The 23209-nt window shown below is 35.0% G+C and overlaps 6 protein-coding genes and 1 non-coding gene across 9 annotated transcripts; 5 read left to right on the top strand and 2 right to left on the bottom strand.

The window, feature by feature from the left end:
• Positions 1–461: 461 nt before the first annotated feature.
• Positions 462–1256, top strand: LOC18030513 (protein DOG1-like 3). The gene has a single exon (XM_006414007.1). It carries the CDS (start codon positions 462–464, stop codon positions 1254–1256), a length of 795 nt encoding a protein of 264 aa, XP_006414070.1.
• A 3614-nt stretch (positions 1257–4870) lies between these two features.
• On the top strand, positions 4871–5988 carry LOC18030512 (protein DOG1-like 3). The gene has a single exon (XM_006414006.2). The coding sequence runs from the start codon at positions 4871–4873 to the stop codon at positions 5723–5725; it is 855 nt and encodes a 284-aa protein (XP_006414069.1). The 3' UTR covers positions 5726–5988.
• A 3129-nt stretch (positions 5989–9117) lies between these two features.
• Positions 9118–11200, bottom strand: LOC18030511 (CBL-interacting serine/threonine-protein kinase 12). Its single transcript, XM_006414005.2, has one exon. It carries the CDS (start codon positions 10891–10893, stop codon positions 9421–9423), a length of 1473 nt encoding a protein of 490 aa, XP_006414068.1. The 5' UTR covers positions 10894–11200; the 3' UTR covers positions 9118–9420.
• A 5836-nt stretch (positions 11201–17036) lies between these two features.
• Positions 17037–20233, top strand: LOC112081904 (shaggy-related protein kinase eta). Its single transcript, XM_024148846.1, has 10 exons — positions 17037–17278; positions 18070–18162; positions 18247–18579; positions 18674–18748; positions 18839–18895; positions 18986–19126; positions 19219–19269; positions 19353–19448; positions 19535–19618; positions 19702–20233. The coding sequence occupies exons 1-10, from the start codon at positions 17264–17266 to the stop codon at positions 19897–19899; spliced, it is 1143 nt and encodes a 380-aa protein (XP_024004614.1). The 5' UTR covers positions 17037–17263; the 3' UTR covers positions 19900–20233.
• Positions 20234–20585: 352 nt separating this feature from the next.
• Positions 20586–20658, top strand: TRNAE-CUC. Its single transcript has one exon. It is a non-coding gene; the product is annotated as a tRNA-Glu (tRNA).
• Positions 20659–20710: 52 nt separating this feature from the next.
• Positions 20711–22017, top strand: LOC18030510 (60S ribosomal protein L11-1). 2 transcript variants are annotated; one of them, XM_006414003.2, is made up of 5 exons: positions 20711–20825; positions 20928–21035; positions 21191–21233; positions 21338–21533; positions 21640–22017. In XM_006414003.2, exons 1-5 carry the CDS (start codon positions 20823–20825, stop codon positions 21836–21838), a joined length of 549 nt encoding a protein of 182 aa, XP_006414066.1. In that variant the 5' UTR covers positions 20711–20822; the 3' UTR covers positions 21839–22017. The 2 variants fall into 2 exon arrangements, with proteins under 2 accessions (XP_006414066.1, XP_006414065.1); XM_006414002.2 differs by lacking the exon at positions 20711–20825 and having other exon boundaries at positions 20922–21035.
• LOC18030509 (SAP-like protein BP-73) lies at positions 21950–23097 on the bottom strand. Of its 2 annotated transcripts, XM_006414000.2 has the most exons (4): positions 22886–23097; positions 22462–22794; positions 22271–22381; positions 21950–22180 (listed from the first exon to the last, which is right to left on the bottom strand). In XM_006414000.2, the coding sequence occupies exons 1-4, from the start codon at positions 22965–22967 to the stop codon at positions 22089–22091; spliced, it is 618 nt and encodes a 205-aa protein (XP_006414063.1). In that variant the 5' UTR covers positions 22968–23097; the 3' UTR covers positions 21950–22088. The 2 variants fall into 2 exon arrangements, with proteins under 2 accessions (XP_006414063.1, XP_006414064.1); XM_006414001.2 differs by having other exon boundaries at positions 22026–22381.
• Positions 23098–23209: the final 112 nt, after the last annotated feature.

Below are 23209 nucleotides of genomic sequence, written 5' to 3'. Positions count from 1 at the left end.
AAAAATCTAAGGTCTCGAAATATTTATGGTATTATGATTGATTTTGAGTAAGAATTTTGTTACTTTAAACAGTTTTTGTTTTCTTCATTTGATTGCTCACACGGAATTCCTACGTACAAGAGAAGATATTATGTATCTTAAAATTTTATTTTTAAGAGTGAAACTGGTTCCACAATACTACTAAGTCAGGCTGGCACTATATTCACCCATGCCCTTTTGTCCGTTTCCGTATAGAAAAGCCAAAACTTCACAAACCAATTGAGAAAGAAATCCAATTTCGAATTTAATAATGGTTAAAACCTTGTACGGCCGTATATGCAAGTTGTTATAATTAAAGCTGTTAACTTAAAGCACATATATATGATATAATTAAAATTACACACATGCACCAACCAATGTATATAAGACTACAGAGTACAACGTTAAAGTTCTATAAACAAAAACAAAAAGAAAGGTTAAAGATGGCGACTAGTAATGGGATTGAACAACTTCAAAAAGGATGTTACCATGAGTGGATGAGTTTACAAGCTAAACGCATAGTTGATCTCAAAGAAGCACTCACGACTAAAGACGATCGCAAACTCGGAGAGCTCGTTGGTGAAATCGTCGATGAATTCCAAAAGTACACCAAAAAACGATCAGAGCTCTCGGACCGATCCTGCTCAAGCTACTTTGCACCGTCTTGGAACTCTTCTCTAGAGAACAGTTTGCTATGGATGGGAGGATGTCGTCCTTCATCTTTCATCAGAGTTATCTACGCCACGTGTGGCTCCCAGGCCGAAACTCAGCTTTCTCAGTATCTCCTCAAGATTGATGAAAACATCCATGAAAACCATGGCGATGGTTCATTAAGTGATCTTACTTCAGTGCAACTCGGACAAATCAATGAGTTACATATGAAGGTGATAGAGAAAGAAGATAAGTTATCGAAGAAAGCTGCGAATTTGCAAGAAGATGTTGCGGATATGCCTATTGCCGTCACGGCTTACGCAACCGATTTGGTGGAGGCAGGCGTGGCGGTGGAGAATGTTTTAGACAAGCATGAAGAGTGTTTGGGGGTTTTGATGGCGGAAGCTGATAAGCTGAGGGTCGAGACTCTTAAGAAGATCGTGGAAGTTATGACCCCGGTTCAAGCGGCGGAGTTTTTGCTCGCCGGGAAAAGATTACACGTGTCGTTGCACGAGTGGGGAAGAGTTAGAGAAGAGCGTCGTTTTGGGTGTGCACATGTGGACCATGCAGCCGCCGCAAGAAGCTGAGCCGTGAAGTCAACAGGTCAGACCCATGTTGACGTGATGTCATGAGTGTGATGAGTTTTTAAGGTTTATTATGATGTTAAGTTGTCTTTATGTGTGTGAGATGCGGTCGACGTAGTCACTAGATGATGCATAAGTTTTTTGCTTTGGTTTTATGTAACGAATAATAACAAAAACTCCAAAAAGTCGAGACGGTCTTTTTTTAATGGATGTAAATAAGTTGTAAATAATAATAAGTTTTTTTTTTTTTTCGTCGTGATAGTTTCGCTCTAAACACCATGGTTTGTTAGTCCTAATTTATCAGAAAAATGATTCTATATAAAGAAAAAACCATGGTTAGTTGAGTTGTCTTTTCACTATCAAAATCACTAAAATATTATTCTGGTTTGTTTTTAAATTTTTTTTTTAGGTTTTTCTTTGCTAAGTTGATTTTGGGTACGTTAGATTGTTAGCCAAAACAGAGCTTGATTTTGTATGTTTTTATTTATTTATTTGTAAATTTTATGATATTTATAGATATAATGAGTATAGTGTTTAACCCTAATTGTTAAAACTTTAAGTTTGATAAATATTTTAGATAATACTCCATTTTAGATTTTTGAAATATTTCAGTAAAATACGTAAACTAAAACCCCTAAATTAAACTAGTGTAAACTGAGAATTGTTTTTTTTTTGTCGGCAAACTGAGAATTGGTATTTTGCGGAAATGGTGACTGGCAGTTGTTGAAATTTATAACATTCGAATATTTTGTTTCTTTTATATTCATATTCCAAAGTAAAACAAAAAGACAAAAAAAAAACAAGAAAACAATATTGGAGATTAGATATATACGTATTGGGTAAAAAGACGGAGATATTTATGAATAAAAATCAAACAACTCGAAGGTTCAAAAGATGACATGTACACATCTCCGGAACTGAGTAAAAGGATTACGTGGTAAATGGCTACTACACCAACTTGCTCCCAACACACAGTATATGTAGTTTTAAATTTCCTATATATATAAAAAAATTTCTTTATCTATTTGACTCAAAAAATCTGAATAATGACAACATATTTAATCATATTGGATAAATAATTTGAAAATATGATATAGTTCAATCGCAATACGTGCAAAAAAAAAGTAATTGCGTGATAAATATGATAGATATTAAATAAACGATATAAAATAATATTTGATTAGTGAAATAAAATAATAAACGGTATAAATTAATATTTTCAAATATTTTAAATGATTAAAAATAATATTTTTGAATAGAACTGAATTTTTTAACAAAATTAAATTATCTAATTTTTTTAAAAAAATATATATTTTTAATTGAAAAATGCATCGAATACAAAAAAGACAGTAAAATAGATACAGTATTACTATTCAATGCACTTTTACTTTTCTTTCACAAAAAATGGTTTTATTTATATTAATATTATAATAAAAGAATATATGACAAAAATAAATGTACGTTAAAAATTGTTGAATGGTGATAAATAAGTAAAATTGACAACTTTACTAAAAAAACTGCACCTATATATGTCATCATTCAAGTCCAAAAAATATAAAATCAATAGTATCATGTTTACCTTTGATGTTATTGCAACAATATTAATCATGTTGTGTGTGTATGTTTGTCTGTGACTCTATTAAGCACATTTGTCTGTGACTCTACTAAGCACACAATGTTATGAACTATGAAATGGCATTTTTGGTATCCTTCCGGATGTACATACTTTCATTATATACTAATTTACTTTTCATCAGTTGGTATTAAATTATCTTATGTAAACATGTTAAATGATCGGTCTAATAGTGAAATTAGGTTCGAAAATAGACATCTATCTCGAGTGTTAAAAATCTCGTCTAACATAAGGTGAGATTTAAAATAATATGTTATGAAGATTAGTTGGTCATTTCCAATTGGAATTGTGAATTGGAATTTTATTACTTAAAATGATTTCGTGTTTGTTATTCGATTACCAACCATTATTTAGTATTCACGGAATTCTTAGAAGAGAAGAAAGATATTAAGAAAAACCATTAGTTACGGAACTCCTAAAAGAGAAGAAAGATATTAAGAGCATTATTATCGCTAAAACTGATAATGGGGTTTCTATTTAATATTTTATTTTTAAATTTGAGAAACGAAAAAGAAGAAAAAAAGAGAGAGAAATCGTTCAGGGTAGAAGGAAGAAAGAGAAAGGGATGAAAAATTTGCTAGCCATAAGAAACCATTATTTACGGAATTCGAGAAGATAGAGAATTCCTACAAGAGAAGTAAGATATTTTATATTCAATATATATATATATATATTTTTTTTTTTGTCAGGCTCTGTATTTATCCGTGCCCATTTGTCCATTTGCGTCTAAAGAAGCAAAGATCCACAAACCAAGAGAGAAAAATCCAATTTAATAAAGGTTAAAGCAACGATTTTGAAAAAGGCCCATGCCGTATATGCATGTCCTTATAATTACTGTTTTTAACTTAAAGCACCTATATAATATAACGAAAATTTACATACATGCATGCACGGTATGCACCCCGATGTATAAAATTGAGTATAGAATAACATTAAAATATATTCACGAAACTGACCAACGAAGAAAGATATGGGGACTAGTAGTTCTTCGAGTAAAGAGTAACATTAAAATATATTTACGAAACTGACCAACGAAGAAAGATATGGGGACTAGTAGTTCTTCGAGTAAAGAGTAACATAAAAATATATTCACGAAACTGACCAACGAAGAAAGATATGGGGACTAGTAGTTATTCGAGTTATGGATTGAACAACTTCAAAAATGCCGTTACTATGAGTCTATGAGTGGATGAGTTTACAGGCTAAACACGTCGTTGATCAAAGAAGCACTAACGAGTCAACCATCCAACAAAAACGATCACAAACAATCAAAGTTCATTCTTAAGCAAGCATTATATATAACATAACATATATAAAACTTAAGTTAAAATTTATAAATTTCAACATGATATCAAAACTCAATTATCTTTTATGTAACATGTTGTAATCGGTGAAATAGTGGAATTAGAATTGAATGTACCTATATATCCAATAAACGTGTTAACAAATAACAATCTTGTCTAACTACCATATGGTGATTTTTTTTTCTTTTTCAAAAGGTAATATTCTTGTGAAGATTAGCTGGTCATTTCCAATTAACTCGGAATTGGAAGTTTATTAATTTTAATTGTTTTCGTGTCTATCATTCGATTACCAACCAGTTTTAACAGAATTCTTACAAGAGAAGGTATTGAGAAGATTTTTAGTAACTTTAAATTTACTTTCTAAAAGTGAGCTCCGTCCAAAATAATGTTGTTTGGCATGTTAATCCGTTTTCGTCTAAAGAAGCAAAGATCCACATGCCAAGAGAGAATCCAATTTAATAAAGGTTTAAACCACAAATTCGGAAAATAAGCCCATGCCGTAGCTGCATGTTGTTACTGTTTTTAAATTATAGCAAATATATAATATAATTATAATTTACCGACTTGCACCAATCCGATGTATATAAGAGAGTATAGAGTACGTATTCGCAAAAGTAACCAACGAAGAAAGCTGCAAAATATCTTTTAACAACAAAATAAATACCAAAAAAAAAAGAGAGATGGCGACTAGTGGTTCTTCGAGTTATGAGATTGAAAAACTTCAAAAAGGATGTTATTATGAGTGGATGATTTTACAAGCTAAACACATAGTTGATCTCAAAGAAGCACTCACAAGTCAACAATCCAACAAGAACGATCACAAACTTGGAGAGCTCGTTGGTGAAATCGTCGATGACTTTCAAAAGTACACTAAAAGAAGATCGGAGCTCTCGCACCAATCGTGCTCAAGCTACTTTGCACCGTCGTGGAACTCTTCTCTAGAGAACGGTTTGCTATGGATGGGAGGAAGTCGTCCTTCATCTTTCATTAGGGTTATTTACGCAATGTGTGGATCCCAAACCGAAACTCAGCTTTCTCAGTATCTTTTCATCAAGATCGATGAAAACATCCATGAAAACCATGGCGATGGTTCCATGAGTCAGCTTACCTCAACGCAACTCTGGCAAATCAATGAGTTACATATGAAGGTAATAAAGGAAGAGGATAAGATATCCAAGAAAGCTGCGAGTCTGCAAGAAGATGCTGCGGATATGCCTATCGCCGTCACGGCTTACGCAACGGATTTAGTGGAGGCTGGCGTGGCGGTGGAGGATGCTTTAGACAAGCATGAAGAGTGTATGGCGGTTTTGATGGTGGAAGCTGATAAGCTGAGGTTTGAGACACTTAGGAAGATCGTTGAAGTTGTGACTCCGGTTCAAGCGGCAGAGTTCTTGCTCGCTAAGAAAAGACTTTACGTGTCGTTGCACGAGTGGGGAAGAGTTAGAGAAGAGCGTCGTTTTGGGTGTGTACGTGCGGATGATGCAGCCGCCGCAAGAGGCGGAGCCGGGAAGTCAAACGGGTCGGCCACTCGTTGATGTGAGTAAGGTCTTAATATATATATATCATTTTGAGAAGAAAAGAACTTCTTGTTATGTTACGTTGTCTTTATGAGGAAAACCAAAGTGGAAGACATCAAACTGAACCAAAATCCCGAACAACAAGTTATGTTTAACTCGTTTCATTGTGGTTTGTCTTTTACTTTTTTTTAGTTTTGGTCGAAGGTTTGTCTTTTAGTTAATTTATGCGGCTGAACAAAAAAGAAAAAATTTAGTTATGCTTTTACTTCGGTTGTAAGAGAAGTGGCCATCCTTGTGTTTAGGAACCAACTCTCTAATTTCCCCATTTTCCTTGTTTATAGGAGTTGAACTCCACCTTTTGTTTCTTGTTTCCATTTCAATCAATAAAGAGTCAAAGATATATATCAATCTTTTAATTGTCAAACAAAAGTCTTATTGTTCTTCTTATGTTATAATCGTTGTTCTTGCTCTGTTTCTAAAATTTTGGTTGAGATCAAAGCTATCATTTGGTATCAAAGCATTCCATTCTTTTGAAAGAAAAAAAAGTTCCACCATTAAATCAATACCTTCACAAAAAAAAAGACAGTTTGTGTTGATTTATACCTCGAAAATGTCAATGGCTAACATCAAAGATAGATTCGAAGATCTCGATATAGGTTTTGGCATAGTCTAAGACAAACTACAAAAGAAAAAAAAAGTTCGTCTTAGGCGACAAGAGTTGTCAATCTGTTTCGAGTTTACAAAAACGCCATGGTATTGTACAAGATATTATCCAAAAGTTCAAAAAAAAAGTATTTTCTTAAATGGATATTTTTTTTTGATTAAAATTCTTAAATGGATATGAGTAAGCTATGATAGTTTCAGACATTTTTTATAAGATAGAACAGGTATTATACAATTTATACGCTATTTCAATGATCTTTCTTGGTCATTTGTATCTATTTTTGTAATTATCATATTTTAAAAGGTATATATATATATATACATAATATATATTGTTATGCAATATTCAGGTGGTCATTTGATAATATACATTTACATGCTTTATATTGAAATATTTTTGGCCACATACATGCTTATTGAAATAATTATGATCATTTGATAGTATACCTTTAATTATGTCGTCTTTATAATATACAATGTGATAATTATAAAGAGGACATATTCAGGTGGGCTTGAATGAGGCATGTGGGTTGTGCCGGTAAATTGGGTCACTTCACTCGCCACTTGCTGCAGTATCCATTTTTTCCGTTAAGAAAAAGACAACGAAATTTTGAATGTTTTCGCTTAGATTTATTTATAAGTAAATGCACTACATGACCATGTTCCTGTTCATAATTTGCAGAATCGGTAAATCCACTATTTGGACACTGTACACATTTCTAATATGGCATCTTTATCCTTATCACCCTGAAGAATGCTAATCAAATATGCACGATATGTTCAAGATATTTTGTCAGTAAAAATATATTTTAATTTATGATAATCGGATATACACATAATTAAACGATCCTCGGTTATATCGATTAGGGTATTTTCCTTTTTAGACAGAAGTTTTCAGTTTCTAAACATTATCAAGTCAGAACAATTCCGAGTTCACAATATTTGGCAGTTTCCGGCGAAACCAAAGCTAACTTCATCAAAGTAAAGATAAATTTCTAATAAATTTGTAATCTATGCCAAATAATTTGATCTACGCTATCTAAATCATTCGTCTGATTTGTCTGTTTCAAAATCGAAATTCCAGAATGTCTAATATCAAGCTCCTTGAGCGACTGTTCGCTGCTGGACAAGAACCCGTGGGGGAACGAGTTAATCGTACCAGAAGTCCAAATCTGTACAAACGATACTCAACACCTTAGACGAAGACGAAGTTAAGAGACTCCGAGATTCTCAAATGGGAAGGCTCTTGGCGATGGTGCGATAGCGTCGGCGCCGAGCGACCTCAGCCGCCTTCGCTCTTCGAAATCGATTTTAAAGTCTTTGATGAAAACAAAGCGAAACTAAGTTGGGTATGATTTTGATATCTGATTATTATTGGTGACTATTGTTCATATATTGTGGTTTCTAGAGATTGAAGATGAAATATAGAATCAATGTTCTTTTGATGAATATAGTCAAGTTAATCTAAAGGTTGATGATTTACAATTTTACTTATCTTGTAAAATATAAAATTAGAGCTATATCTAAGTATTTAAATCGTATAATAACATGTAAACATTTATTGGTAAAATGTAAGTTAACCAACAATGATTAAGTTACCATGTTAAAACAAATGTTAGCAGTACATTTATATATTTACTTGATACAATAAATTTTAACATGATACAATAACATGTAACTTGTTACCATAATCCAACAGGATATTGATCTATAACTTGTTTTAGTTCATTGATCTTTGCGACGAAACTCTCTGTCATACTTACTATGCTAATAAAATATGTACGTTGTTAACAAGTTATGTAATTGTATTGGCTATATATATCTATGTAATATGTTAACAAGTTATGTAACTATATAACTTATATATTAACTAGATGAGAGAGAAGAATATCTCGTCAATGAAATAAAGTTGATAAACAATAAAAATCAAAGAAGGGTTATATGGTAATTAACACACCGACCAAACACTGTAGAAATAGCTTTTACATTTTCTCTTTCCTATTTAGCTAATTTTGACCAGGTTTTGATTTTTCTAGCAAATTGACCCTTTATTTATAGATAAAAATTATGTTTCTTTTTGGGTGGGTTTCCCCAACAAAGTTACATTTTTATGTTCTATCGCTTATACTAATCAACGCTGCTGAAACCCAAAATCCCAAAAGTATTGTGCCTTATTTCAATTTTTATTTATATTTCAAGCAAAGAAAATAAGGGAAAAACAAAAAAACGGACTAGACCGATTAACTGATTATCATTAAGCACACATTCATACAAAAGCTCAAATAGAAGGTACGAGTTGGTATATCATCAATGCAAATCAACATCACAAACATACATGCTTTACACTCACATGTAGAGTCGAAAATGCTTGGCCACATCAAGAAAAACACTTTTTGTATCTGTGATTGTCAAACCAAATCTTGCAGATATAATAATTTCAAAATAAAATAAAATGGCAAGACACATTGCTATCAAGTATCAACTCAAAACCAAATTGCTTCACACAAAGACAAACACTTCACATGGTTCCTGTCAATTTCTTTACCCACAAATAGTTAGAATTCATAATACAAAAACGTCACCATCTGAATTCCCCGCCACAAAAATCATCAAGAATCAACAAAACAAGAACATTCTTCTCCTCTTGGTTCTTAACCATTTAAGCAAATAAAGGTCAAACCAAAAACAGAACAAAGTATTACAGATAATAAAACCATTAATCATATAACAAAAAGAGGGGTTTCAAGAAGAAGAAAGCAAGTTTCTTTATTTGATTTCATTGTTTTATACATAAAAGATTTGATACGAAACTGTTTACAATTCTCCCATACAAAACAAAAAAAAACTGCTAAAAGGTTAGTAAAACATAACTCAGAGCCCGTATCTTATTCCTCTAATGATCTCTGCAACAGAAAACATAACATATAAATTACACAATTCGATTCTACATTTCACCAAACCTAAGCAGCTTTTTTTCTTCTCAAATTCAGGTAACAAAACCCCAATCTTCCATAAGGAAAATCAAAAGTGGTTTTGTGGCCTATCATCTTCTATTCAGAGTCAGAAGGCAAGAAACAAACGGGTGGAGAATTCGCGATTGCAGTTGCGGTTTCATCAACCGCTGCAACCGCCACAGGCTCTACTACTTCATCAGCTGTCAAATTCTGCAATTTGGGTTTCAATTCGTTGTTACAAAACTCTTCATACTCAGTTTTATCTCCTCCTTTCTTCTTAACTTCAACAACAACCAACGAAGGTGTCAATTCGAATATCTCTGCTGCAATCGTCAATGGACCTTTCACTCCTTGTCTTGAACCTTCAAGACTTACCCTACAATCCTTCTTCCTCACCGTAAAGCTCACAACTTTAGCAATCTCTTCCAACTTCGATATGATCTTCGAAACCGGAGCTCCAGAAACAAACCTAGAACCTTCACCATCATCATCAAACAAACCGGATAAATCGAATCCTTGCGAGAACGATATAATATCGAAAGCATTCAAACTCGCCGGTCTAGGCAACGCCCCAACTCTCCTTCTAGGCTCGAAATACTCAAGTTCAGACTCAGAAACCGTAGAAGACCGATCCGACTCCACGGATGCAGTCTCCAATTCATCATCATCGTCATCAACATTGCAAAGCTTATCATCTTCCACATAGAATTTGATATGCTTAAACCCTTTCTTAAACCAAGAATTCTCCATAATCTCAGGGAAAGTAAAACGTTTCTCCGGATTCGTCACCAGAAGCCGAGACAACAACTTCGTTAGCTCCGGAGAAAACCATCTAGGACACCTAAATTCCCCTTTGTAAATCTTCTTATACATAGCCATAACATTCCGATCATGAAACGGGAGATAACCCGCCATTAACACGAACAAGATAACTCCACAAGACCAGATATCAACTTTCGCAGCATCGTAGCCTTTCCTCGCCAAAACCTCCGGCGCAACGTAAGCCGGAGTGCCACAAAACGTGTGGAAAAGCCCGTCTTGTCGAATCTGATCGGAGACAGCGCTGAGTCCAAAGTCAGAGACTTTGAGATTGCCGTTTTCGTCCAAGAGGAGATTCTCCGGTTTCAGATCTCGGTGGTAAACGCCGCGAGCGTGGCAGAAAGTGACGGCGGATATCAATTGCTGGAAATACTTGCGAGCGACTTCTTCCTTGAGACGGCCTTTAGCTACTTTGTTGAAGAGCTCGCCTCCACGAACGTACTCCATGACGAAGTAGATCTTCGCTTTCGTCGCCATGACTTCGAAGAGCTGGACGATGTTCGGGTGACGCACACGGCGGAGAATCGAGATCTCGCGTTTGATGTGAGCGATTAAACCGCCTTTGAGTACTTTCTCCTTGTCGATTACTTTGATCGCGACGCTTTCGCCTGATTTCACGTTTCGTGCGAGGTAAACCTTGGCGAAGGTTCCATGGCCGAGAAGCTTACCCATCTCGTATCTTCCGAGGATGAGAGCTTGTGGGCTGCTTCTCTCTTTCGGCAACGACGTTTCTCTGATTAAACCCGCCATGGAAGACGAATCTGTCGACGGATTCTGGGTTAAAATCTCAGTTTAGGACTCACCGGAGGAGTGGGAAAGAGAGAAATCGGAAATCAATGATCTACGAAAAGGTGGAGAAATCGAGAATCTGGGCGAGTCAAACTCGCTTGGATTTCGAATTTCTCACCTGTTGATTCGTTGATTCTCTCTCGTTTTGAGAATTTCGAGATGTTGTAGAAGACGAAGACGAAGACGAAGACGAAGAAGGTCTCTCTCTCCCTCTCTCTGTTTTTAGGGATTCACTAGAAATAGCATTTGCTCTGTTTCTATCGTCACCGTATATATTTGGGAATATGCTTAATGAGTGTTCAATATAAAATGAGAAAATGACAAATTAAAATGAGAAAAGCAAAATTGGGAAATAAAGTCACTTTTTTGGTTACAAGTCTTGCGACATCGACTTGTATCTATATAGATTTTATTTCACTTTTAAAATTTAATTTTTAGATTTTTTTCCTATTAACGAGTTCTTAAGTAACCATATCGTATATATTTAATGCGTTCCAATAATTACTAATCATTTCCCAACGATGTAATTTGAGTTCGACCCAAAAAAAAAAATCATAACATTATTTGTTTCAATTATGTAGAAAAGCAAGACTAACAAGTTAAATAATATTTTCTAACCAAAGAGAAATGTTAAAAAATCTCAACTTGCCATTCTAAATTATTATAGGGATATTTGAAGGTACATATTAAACTCTAAACTCGACGCATATATTGTTGGAAAAAGAAAGATATGCAATGATCATTTTCGAGAAAGAGCATCATTCACGAAAAATCAAAATTTGTAATCATCTCAACGTTTAATTATTACAACTTGTATTACAATATAAATCTAAAATTTCCAAGATAGCCGTATTGTTCATGCCTCTTAATCTTATACACCAATTATACCACTTGTTTGTTACTGATACGTAAATACAAAAACATAAGTCATTATCATATATAGCGATGTTTTGCTATAAAGAATTATTAGAATCGTTAATGTCAAAATATGACGCAACAAAATCGTTGAGTGGTGAACTAAAATGGTCAAATAAATGAATTGATGTTGGATACCTGAATTATTGTAGCGGTACATCCATATTTTTAAATAAAACCCTTCTTTTTAACTAAAATTTAATTTATTCCCTGAAAATATAAACATTTTTGAAATAATGATACATACAAATCGCCAAAACAAATTGGTTGCTTTGAGATAAATTTACACTAGCAATTAGAAGGCTAGAACAAATACTATTCTCAATCGTAATCAGTGGTTGTTAATCACTCTTAGCCTTAGGGAATAAACAATCGAATCGTAAAAGACAATTTGAAACTTGATTAATCGTAGGGAAAGACAATTAGCAACAGCTAATCTGAGTGGGTGAAGTTGTTGGTCTCGAGACGAATCTAGATCGTAGATTTACCGATTATTACAAATAAATATCATATCTCTACGACTCTACCATATAGCATCATCCACGTGGCGCTACGATGACATCATCGTTATTTGTTTTCGCGCTGTTAATTAATTCAAACGATGGTTATTTTGATTTGTTTTACACGTGTCTTTTTCTCAGCGATTACTTTATATTTAATTTTCAAGTGGTCTCGAGTTTTCTATCTGGTAAGTGTTAGGCCCCACGTCATTTGATCGAACAGCTGTGAATTAATTACAGCCGTTGGATTGCCACATGATACGTTTTTGTCTTTACACAGACAAGACAACACAGAAATTAGGGAATCCAGCTTTAGAAAATAATAAGCGCGAAGTTAGTATATAAAGTGTTTATACGCCACACTCCTTATCAAATATCTAAATTAATTCAACTATCTAAAATAGTGTAATTAAGTAAATCTTAATCAATTATTTTTCAGAAAACAAAAAGTCAATTCTTCTGCAACGGTTGTTGAAGAAGGTCGGTGGAGTCGTAAGTCAATGTACGTAATGGTCTGTCAAGAGTTTATTATAAGCAAGGGCATTAAATATCATTCGAAAAGACGTTAGATAGTCCATTTAGAACGATTATGATGTAATTGATATTTTAGATAGATCTCCTTAATCTAAGAAGTTAAGAAAACACAAGTGGTGATTGGTGAACAATAATATATTAGCTGTTTGTGTAAATATGAACAATATACAATTCCACGTAAACGAATAATCAAGAAATAGACAGTTCAATTCCTAAACATGTTGACATTTGTCCACAAATGTTAACATTTTTAGTACGGACGTGGAGAGTTGGTATTGTTATATTGTACGTGGAGAGTTGGTATTGTTATATTGTATACTGTTGTATTGTACATATATATCACTCTCTTTGTCGGAAAATTGTTCCATAAAAAGTGTCAGGTTGGTTTGGGCTAGATTTTTTAAATACGAAGTTGGATACCTCGTGGGTCTGTAAAACAAGCCCATGTGTTAAGAAGAGTTTTGTTGTAACACTTGTGTAAAGCGATATACTTTGCCTATATGAGTTTCTTCAAGAAAAGAAATTGTCTGAGATACATGGATAAATATTCATTTGAATTACCACGAATCAAGTCGACCAAAAAAATTGACCTCCAACAATGTCAGTACACTTTGAGTACGGGTGGCTCATCCCACATAATAGTTGTTTTCCGAAGGCGAGTTTATGAGTCGCTGTTCGAAACATTTTGACAGACTAACTTGAGTCCATCTCCAAGACCGAAAAAACATAATGCATTTGTACCAACCATGATGGCACAAAATCAAATTCCATATACACTGCACCGAGACATTATTGATCACACTTTATTATCTTTGCTCATACTAAAACTAGGCAACCCCAACACATGTGAACAAAACTCAGTTATTGGACCCTGGCCACTGGGTCATGTACTCTTTTATCTTTTTGTTGTAGCGAAGATTTTGTATAAAATTTACGAGCCTTATAAAAAAGCCCATTTTCTACGAGTAGTAAGCAGCTGTTATGGTTGGCTTATTTTTTATTTTATTTATATAACTCAGGTAATTCGGAGGACCGCTGGCGATACAGTTACAGATTGCAAATCCTGATTGTAAACCAACGTATCATCCCTCCAACACCGACTAATCCTAGAACTCGGAGAGACTATATGAATACCCCGGTGGCCAAATAGATTAAATATTGTAATTCTACTTCCATGAAGAGTTGATCCCTGATTTGGACTAACGGAGCAACTCTCATCAAGAAAAAGAACCATTCCACTACCACCATTTGGTTAAAATATAAATATGAATTGATTTCGTTGAGAGTCGAACTCAAGACCTCCCGCTTACTAAACGGGTGCTTAAGTTTCTAGTCGTTCAATCGAAGCCTTCTAATGCCAGAACCGAAAGATGTCAACATCGTAAGGGTTTTACGTTCGCTAGCAGCAGAAACAATCACTATCATAAAAAAAAAGAAAAAAAAAATAGTTTATGACAGAGAGGCTAAGAGGTCGTTGAGTTTTGACTAAAATAAGTTTGGAGGTTTGACTAGCCCATCTTCTCCCACCGACTGCCAGCCCACCCGTCAATCCTTTCTATCTTCATTTTCTTATAATAGTATTTATATGAATTCGTTTCAATTTTTCTGTTTCTACTCGTACTAATATATGGCCTAAAACTTCGTAAATATGGTTGAATCTTGCTGCCAAAATGACCGGATCGGAATCTATTGATCAGTAGTTTGTAATTGTATTAGTGTTGTTGTTGTAATGCTGTAATTTGAGTTTTGGATCTAAATCAGATTTTGCCAAATTGTAGTTCATTATGTGGATTGTGGCATATGTTAAACACTACATGCTGATTTATAGGTACACTGTAAGGGTTAAAATAGCATTTATAATTTTTTGATATTATGATCTTATGATAAATATTCCATAATAAACGTTTAAAATTACTTTGATATTCGAAAACTGTTAATCTCTTCAATTATAACATACGACTTAAATTGCTAAACAAAATTGATTTCAATTTTAGTGTATGCACTAGTATGGGTTTGATAGATGAGATTGTTCAGGTTTTATTAAAAAAGTAAGAACTTTTACTTTGATGTATATTCGCTTAAAGTTATTAAGTAAGGGAGGTTAACAGTTAAATAAATTTCAGATAGAGTAAAAGTTGTAAAACTAATGGAGGAAGACAAGTATATGCTTGAAAAGGTTATGAAGAGGTTGCCTCTTAATTTTTCTTCTTCTTCCCTTTTTGCCAAAGGTTAGCTGTTTGGCTAGGAAATGGAAAATTAATCTTAGGATATCATTTTCCCATTTTTGAGCCCAACTGTTATTCTCTCTTTTTCTTTTTGTTGTTTAAGGATTATCTTTCTTTATATACTTAATATCGTATTTTTCTTTAGATTACATATTGTCATGTTATGCAAATTATTAGCTCTTCGTTCTCTACAATATTGGCTCGAGAACCTCGTCACATGCTGCACGTTACCGTGCTTTCGCATTCCACAAGAGTTCTAAACGGATATAGTAACTACGATCCTACAAAAGAAAAACTGATGTAATCGTTTTTATCTACACATAGTTTTGCGTTATTCTAGTTTTATATGTTATCTACTTGAAACAGGACCAAAAGCTTATCGACTGTTCATTTTTCTATGCTCCAATAGTAACACTAGTGTCGTTATTTAGGGGGAAAAAAAATCTTAAGTGTCGTATGACAGAATCGTGAGGAAACAAAAAATCCGTACAGCTAGAAGAGAATATAAAAACAATTCTTTAATAGAAAGTTAGACATCTGTATATTTTTTTGTAAATTAGTGCAATGAATACACGTCAATTATATGATACTACAAAAATATATAATTGGTATAATCTCACTATTTTTTATTGTTAAAGAATAATCTCACTATTTTGCGAGGTTTTTTTTTTTTTCTCACTATTTTCTATTTTGCGAGGTTCATTCACGTTTAAAGTAACCTATAAATCTTAACAACTTAGAATAATGAATTCTGCATCTAAAACTGAGTGTATGTGAGCATTTAAACTGATTGCTGCGATTGGATAACTGTACGTATATTAACATTAGAATTATTGTGCGTCAAGATAATACACAACATGTAATGTAAATCCATACCGCCAAAAGCATGTATGTCCCATGCATAATTGAACAAAAAGAAAATTATATTAATATTTTTTTGTTGTCTTCTGCAAATGCTAGTACTGCTATCATTATCATCATTGATTTTTTATATTGATGTTTCCAGAAAAATAAATAAAGAAATATAAAGAAAAAAACAAACACAATAAGTAAAGCTACACTATTAGGTAATAATTAAAGACATTTCAAGTCTAAAATTGGTTATAAAATAAAAAAACAGTAGAAAGCTAAGACCAAAGAAACATAAATGCTTTTTCCTTTCATCAATGTCAAAAAAGAAGTTTTCCCACCAAATGGTCAAACTTGGATCTTTGACAAATTTGTTCCAGTTCATCATGCTCCAACCTTTTTATTTATACATGTTTTGTTTACTTCTCATAAATCTATTCGTACCTGTAGAAAACTTTCTGTACCTGTAGATGTTTTTGACTAAAAATGTGGAATATATTTTGAGTCTTGATTCTCAAAAGATAATACATTTCTTAGGAAATTAAAATTTACGGGATCGGGATGATGAAAATTTTTGTTTGTGTCACAAATTAACAAAACTATATAACCGATGTCAAAATAACATGATTATATATTGTTTGATACGGATTTATAATCAATTTTTGGATGTTTTACAAGTAACTAGTGAGTAATATTATGGTTAAGTGAGTAATACATTCACCTTTTTCTTACTACATCACTTAATTAAGTGCTAAACCAAGATACATGAAATATTCAGTGTACATAATTATGGAAAAGAGATATTGACATTTGACAATAATAGCATCTAACATTTTAATTAGATACCCGAAATACCAATTTAGACCTCAACCAACGATTTTAGACGATGAGCTTATCAAGGATTCAAATTTGACCGACAACAACATTGATGCCTTTGATCACGAAATTTCCATAGAGAAGAGTCCTTGTCTGCGTAATTAGAGAGCTAACACGAGGGTGTTTCTGTAAATTTAGCTTAGCAAACAAACATTGATAAAAAAAATACGAAAGAAGATGGCGAAGAAAACGGAAAGTAGAGAGAGAGAGAGAGAAATAAAAGAAGAGATAGAGCGAGAAAGAGAGCTGGATTCACATGGGCTTGTTCTTTCTCTCTCCTTTTTCTCATCTTGCGGCCTCTCTCTTTCTCTCTCTCTCCACCATGATCATTACCAACCAAACTGATTGAAACCCATTTGTTCTCTCAATCTCTCTCTCTCTCTCTCTCTCTCTCTCTTTTCTTTTCATTCTCTTCTGTGCGTCTCTAACGCCATGGCTGACGATAAGGTAAGCTACTTGTTTCCTTTTCTCTGTCTTTCAGGGAAGATCCTTTTTTTTTGTTTGTTTTCCACATTTCACCATTCAATTAGTGGTCTTTGAGTAAACGACTTAGGTCGTTGTTCTTATTGAAGTTTTTGGGATAGAAAAAGTCTAGCTAGTGCTCTTGAAGTTGAAGGGTTTTGAGTACTGGATTTGTCGAAATTTTTTTCTTTTTGAGTTACCTTGAGATCTCTGAGCTGTAGATATAGCTGCTTAAGAGTTTTGGGTTCTGAGAAAAAGGTTTGTTCTTTGCACGACCTGACTATTCTTTAGCTTTTACTTAAGCTGATTAGTATCTCCTGGATTGTGTAAATTAAGCATCTTTTTTCCTGTGACTCTTCAATTTCATAAATCAGTACAGTCTAGGGTTATGTGAATTAGCTCTGTTAGGACGATCCATGTCTATGGATCTCGATCTGTGATTTATCCACAGTTTGTACTCTTTGCTAGATCCAGAATTGAGCATAGATTCATTCTTGTTTTATCTGATATATGCATTTTTTTTGTTTTTATGTGTATCTTTCTTCTCGCGTGACAAAAGTATATACATTTTGTTATTACTAAAAATCAGATTCACCCTGCGTAACGGCTATTTTGTAACCACTCTTTTAGGATAAAGTTTCCTTCTTTAGCTTTTTGATTTTAAGACAAGCATGATGCTTTTGGCTTTTGATAATGGTTTTTAAGTGGAATCAGTGGTTACTTGGAATCAGTGGTTACTTGCGTTTTTGTTGACCTTAAAATCTTGTTTTTTACAGGAGATGCCAGCTGCTGTAGTTGATGGACATGATCAAGTCACTGGTCACATAATCTCCACCACAATCGGAGGAAAAAATGGAGAACCAAAACAGGTATTTTCAGGCTCAACCAAATTGATGCTTCTCTGTTTATGCAAGAGTTGTTCCTTAACAAGAGATTTCCTATTCTTTTGCTAGACTATTAGTTACATGGCGGAGCGAGTTGTCGGTACAGGCTCGTTCGGAATAGTATTCCAGGCAAAGTGTTTGGAGACTGGAGAAACTGTGGCGATTAAGAAGGTTTTGCAAGACAGGAGATACAAGAACCGAGAACTTCAGTTAATGCGTGTGATGGATCATCCGAATGTGGTTTGTTTGAAGCATTGCTTCTTTTCAACCACAAGCAAAGACGAGCTTTTCCTCAATTTGGTTATGGAGTATGTCCCTGAGAGCTTGTATCGAGTTCTGAAACATTATAGCAGTGCAAACCAAAGAATGCCGCTTGTCTATGTTAAACTCTATATGTACCAGGTAACAACACACTTTCACGTCTTTTGTTTAGCAATTAATGTACATAAAATGATTCTTTCCTGATGTTTAATTCCCTTTTGTTGTGTTGTTGCAGATCTTCCGCGGACTTGCCTACATTCACAATGTTGCTGGAGTTTGTCACAGAGATCTAAAGCCTCAAAATCTTCTGGTATGCGTTACATTCAAGATTTAACTCTTTGTTTTTATCTTCTCTTGTTTCTTTCGTTGTTAATGTAACTCTTGTTGTCTCTTTCTACAGGTTGATCCTCTTACTCATCAAGTCAAGATCTGTGACTTTGGCAGTGCGAAACAGCTCGTAAGACTTCAGGACATATAAACTCTTTCGACTTGTAGCCTTGTTTTTGTATGATCTTGTTATTTACTGTTGAATTTACTTTTGCTTCAGGTTAGAGGTGAAGCTAACATTTCTTACATATGTTCACGATTCTACCGTGCACCTGAACTCATATTTGGTGCCACGGAGTACACAACTTCTATTGATATCTGGTCTGCTGGTTGTGTTCTTGCTGAGCTTCTTCTTGGTCAGGTAAACCAATATTTTACAAGTCACCTTCTATAACCTCCCATGTGTTCACGTTAAGCGCTCATTGTAATGATATTATGTTCTTATGAATACAGCCCTTATTTCCTGGAGAAAATGCTGTGGATCAGCTCGTTGAGATTATCAAAGTAAGAATCTTGAACAATGACATTTTGCAAAATCACATTCATTGGCGACATATCCTTATTGTATAAGGTTGTTGGAAAAACAGGTTCTTGGTACACCAACTCGAGAAGAAATCCGTTGTATGAATCCACATTACACAGATTTTAGGTTTCCACAGATAAAGGCACATCCTTGGCACAAGGTTTGTGCTTTCCCTTGTTTCAGTTTCCTACTTAACACAACACCATTATCATATTTACTCAATGTTTTGTCTCATTTTTGATTTAGATCTTCCACAAAAGGATGCCTCCAGAAGCGATTGATTTTGCCTCGAGGCTTCTTCAATACTCACCAAGTCTTAGATGCACAGCGGTAAGCTTTGCTCTTGAACTCTCTTCTGTCTCTAAGAATCTAACTGAAAATGCTAAAATAGTATTTTGTTTTGCTAATTTCAGCTCGAAGCTTGTGCACATCCGTTCTTTGATGAACTCAGAGAACCAAATGCACGTTTACCAAATGGACGGCCTTTCCCGCCTCTCTTCAACTTCAAACAAGAGGTAGCTGCAGCATCACCAGAGCTGGTCAACAAGTTGATTCCAGACCATATCAAGAGACAGTTGGGTCTCAGTTTCTTGAATCAATCCGGAACATAAAGGATCAAAAAGACAAGAACTTTATATATATAATGTACCATTACTCGAGCCAGAAGGTAGTTGAAGACAATTTGGAGGACACAATTCGAAGTTTACCCTCCTCAAACTCGTTCCAGAAGTGTTCTATTCAGACAAGTTTGATGGTCAAAGCCAAGCTTCTACAACCGACTTCCCCAAATCTGCAAGAAAATCTATTCCGTTGTATCTTCTTCTTTTTTCCTTTTTTATGTTTGGTAAAAAACACAAATCTCCTCTTTGCTTATTTTCTTCTGTCTTTTCTGCATCTGTAAATGAGTTTAGTCAGAGATTTTTATATAGTAAAGTTTGAGCAGAAGGTGAAGAATCTAGTCAAAGCGATACAATCGGTCTACCCCGAAGAGGAAGGCTGGAGTTTCTGCAGTTTAAGGGGGGTTGCTTTGTTTTTTTTTTCCTCCTTTTGAATGTTTGTCTTCTTCTATTTTGTTGTTATTGCCAAATTTTATGAGATGGTTTGTTTATCACTCTCTTCTCTTCCTTATAAAGTCAAATCTCAAGACTTTTTTTGTCTTTCTCACTATTCAACTATGATCTGCATATATTGTAACAGGATAAGCAATTAAGTAGCCACAAGCACAGTGAGCTAGATACATGGTCAATCTCAATCAAGATAAATATAATGACCTACACTCGTATGTCTAGACATCAAATCCGTTGTAGTCTAGCTGGTCAGGATACTCGGCTCTCACCCGAGAGACCCGGGTTCGAGTCCCGGCAACGGAGTTTTTATTTTATTTTTTGACGTAAGTAAGGGTACCTATGTCATTAACCTAACATACGAAGAAACCCTAATGCCTCTCATATAATTATCACACTACGCTGCCGACGCTATTCGTCTGCCACTCTTTTTGCTTATCTCCCTCGGTTTTGAAACACTAAATCCTGAGATGGTACCTTTCTCAAATTTTTAAACCTGTAGATTGCTTCTTGCTTATGTTTCATTCACAAGTTTTTGTATTTTTGGATTTAATTTACTGTTTTACGTGATGCAGGCGTCGGAGAAGAAGCTCTCGAACCCTATGAGGGATATTAAGGTTCAGAAGCTCGTTCTTAACATCTCTGTCGGTGAGAGTGGTGATCGTCTCACTCGTGCATCCAAGGTTCGTTATTTGTTTCCCCAAAGTTGCGAACAGTGAAAAAAATTGAGACTTGTACATTTTAGCATCATTGAAATGGGTTTGGTCGTAGCTAGATTAAGGAAACGCAAATTGTTATGATCCCTTGAAATGTAAATCGCGGGTATTTGTAATTGTAGGTGTTGGAACAGCTCAGTGGTCAAACCCCTGTCTTCTCCAAGGGTATGTGAACATATTTCAGGCAGAATCTCTTGTATGTTCTGTATGTAAATTTAAGATTCTAGTTGAAGTGTGGTCTTGATTGCAATATGTGTTTTGTGAAACAGCGAGGTACACTGTGAGGTCTTTCGGTATCAGGCGTAATGAAAAGATTGCTTGCTATGTCACCGTGAGAGGCGACAAGGCAATGCAGCTTCTTGAGAGTGGCTTGAAAGTGAAGGAATACGAGCTGTTGAGAAGGAACTTCAGTGACACTGGCTGCTTTGGATTCGGTATCCAGGAGCACATTGATCTTGGAATCAAGTAAGTGTTTTGTGATATGGTTATATTTGCTGATTTGGTTGAACATATTTGATTATGAGGTCTTTAAACAGTGGATTGTTCTCACCACTCTGCGTGTCCATCTTAGGTACGATCCTTCTACTGGTATCTATGGAATGGACTTCTATGTGGTTCTTGAACGCCCTGGATACCGTGTGGCCCGTCGCCGTAGATGCAAGGCTCGTGTTGGGATCCAACATAGAGTTACAAAGGATGATGCCATGAAGTGGTTCCAAGTTAAGTATGAAGGTGTTATCCTCAACAAGTCCCAGAACATCACCGGTTGAAAAGCTTTTTTTCGTTTTGTTTTGTGGTGTTTAGCTCTGTTTTAAGTTCTTACATTTACGATTCTGGATGATAAAGATTTCTTGTTGTGGTGACCTTTTTGACTTGAGCTGGTTTAGAATCCTTAAGTACCCTCGAGATATGAACAATTTTTGGAGTTTATCGCTACTAACTTCAAACTCTCTCTACTTTAAACAATCCAAGTCATATATTGTTCTCTGATTTGCATGTCAAAGAGAGTATGTCTGAAAGTTAAAAATGTGATCTGAGTAGCTCCAGAATCTCACTCTTCTTCAACTTTGAGTACCCTTTGATTCCTCTCTTCTTTGCAACTTCTTTGAGCTCTGCAAGTTTCATAGTTTCTATCAATGGAGGTTTTTCTTCCTTCGCTGTTTCTTCCAAAGCTTTATCGCTCTTTGATATTGGAAGCTTACCTCTTGGACCTGAAGTAGAAGGTCCCACAGGAGATCTCTTAGCAACACTAGACGGTGGCCGAGCTACGTTTCCTTGTCTCTTTGGTGGCTCCGACTTCACACCAGTATCTCCTACAGTCGCAGAGTTAATTGTACTATTAACTACTTGCAAGAACATGGATTTGGGATTTAGACACAGGATCGTTGATTACCCTCGGGTTTCTTTCTTGGTTTCTCAAGAACGTCAAGAATAGCTTTGCTCAGCGGCTCTCTCTCAGAAGACCCGTTGCGGTTCTTCTCCTCAGCTCCCTGAGAATCTCCTTTGGAGATCGAAGATTGAATCCGTCTGAAGAGAGAAATGATCTCCTCTTGCTTTGATTTACTCGGGCTTGAGCTCCGTTCATCAGACCGTTTCTTGCAACAAACAGACCCTTTCTTGGATCTCCCACTTGAAGAAGAAGAAGCATCTTCTTGAGGCCAGCTTCTTCTATCGCCATTAAATACCGTCCTTGAAAGACTCTGACCAAAGCTTGGTGAAGGAGAATCTGCAATCTGTCTAAATTCAGTTAAGCAGCACAGAAGAAGAATGGTTTCCTCAAGTCTCCTAATGTTTTTTTTCTTTAAGATAGCGATTACCTCGAAGAGGAAGATGAGTGGCTCTCCTGAATCCTTGTTTAATCATCGGGTAAACACAAGGAAAATGAAGAGCCAAGTCCATAGCTTTACTTCCTGACTTCCCTGGAGAACCTCAGAATTTTCAAATCAAACGATGAAGTAAATCGTAGCCCCCTCTTGATTCTCCTCCTACAATTCTCTATTTGGCCTTACCAAAAAGCCAAAAAAAAAACGCCACCTTTATATGTCGCGTCCAATTACAGCTCTGCAGAAACTTGTGGCCATAAATGGCTAAAATTTGAAGTTTTTATAACATCGCTCTCAAGTGGTCACCTGCGGAAACAA

Source organism: Eutrema salsugineum, unplaced genomic scaffold (assembly GCF_000478725.1).
Source record: "Eutrema salsugineum unplaced genomic scaffold, Eutsalg1_0 scaffold_1, whole genome shotgun sequence".
Lineage (NCBI taxonomy): Eukaryota > Viridiplantae > Streptophyta > Magnoliopsida > Brassicales > Brassicaceae > Eutrema > Eutrema salsugineum.
Note: the sequence above shows the minus strand (reverse complement) of the source record. Positions and strands in the feature narration are given on the sequence as shown.

Coding starts and splice junctions, on each gene's coding strand:
- LOC18030513 (XM_006414007.1), top strand. CDS start 462: ATGGCGACTAGTAATGGGATTGAACAACTTCAAAAAGGATGTTACCAT.
- LOC18030512 (XM_006414006.2), top strand. CDS start 4,871: ATGGCGACTAGTGGTTCTTCGAGTTATGAGATTGAAAAACTTCAAAAA.
- LOC18030511 (XM_006414005.2), bottom strand. CDS start 10,893: ATGGCGGGTTTAATCAGAGAAACGTCGTTGCCGAAAGAGAGAAGCAGC.
- LOC112081904 (XM_024148846.1), top strand. Junction 18,580..18,673: donor TTAAACTCTATATGTACCAG/GTAACAACACAC, acceptor GTGTTGTTGCAG/ATCTTCCGCGGACTTGCCTA. Junction 19,449..19,534: donor AGGCACATCCTTGGCACAAG/GTTTGTGCTTTC, acceptor TTTTTGATTTAG/ATCTTCCACAAAAGGATGCC.
- LOC18030510 (XM_006414002.2), top strand. CDS start 20,922: ATGCAGGCGTCGGAGAAGAAGCTCTCGAACCCTATGAGGGATATTAAG. Junction 21,234..21,337: donor AACCCCTGTCTTCTCCAAGG/GTATGTGAACAT, acceptor TTTGTGAAACAG/CGAGGTACACTGTGAGGTCT. Junction 21,534..21,639: donor CACATTGATCTTGGAATCAA/GTAAGTGTTTTG, acceptor TGTCCATCTTAG/GTACGATCCTTCTACTGGTA.
- LOC18030509 (XM_006414001.2), bottom strand. CDS start 22,967: ATGGACTTGGCTCTTCATTTTCCTTGTGTTTACCCGATGATTAAACAA. Junction 22,795..22,885: donor CACTCATCTTCCTCTTCGAG/GTAATCGCTATC, acceptor GACAGATTGCAG/ATTCTCCTTCACCAAGCTTT. Junction 22,382..22,461: donor ACCAAGAAAGAAACCCGAGG/GTAATCAACGAT, acceptor CTGCGACTGTAG/GAGATACTGGTGTGAAGTCG.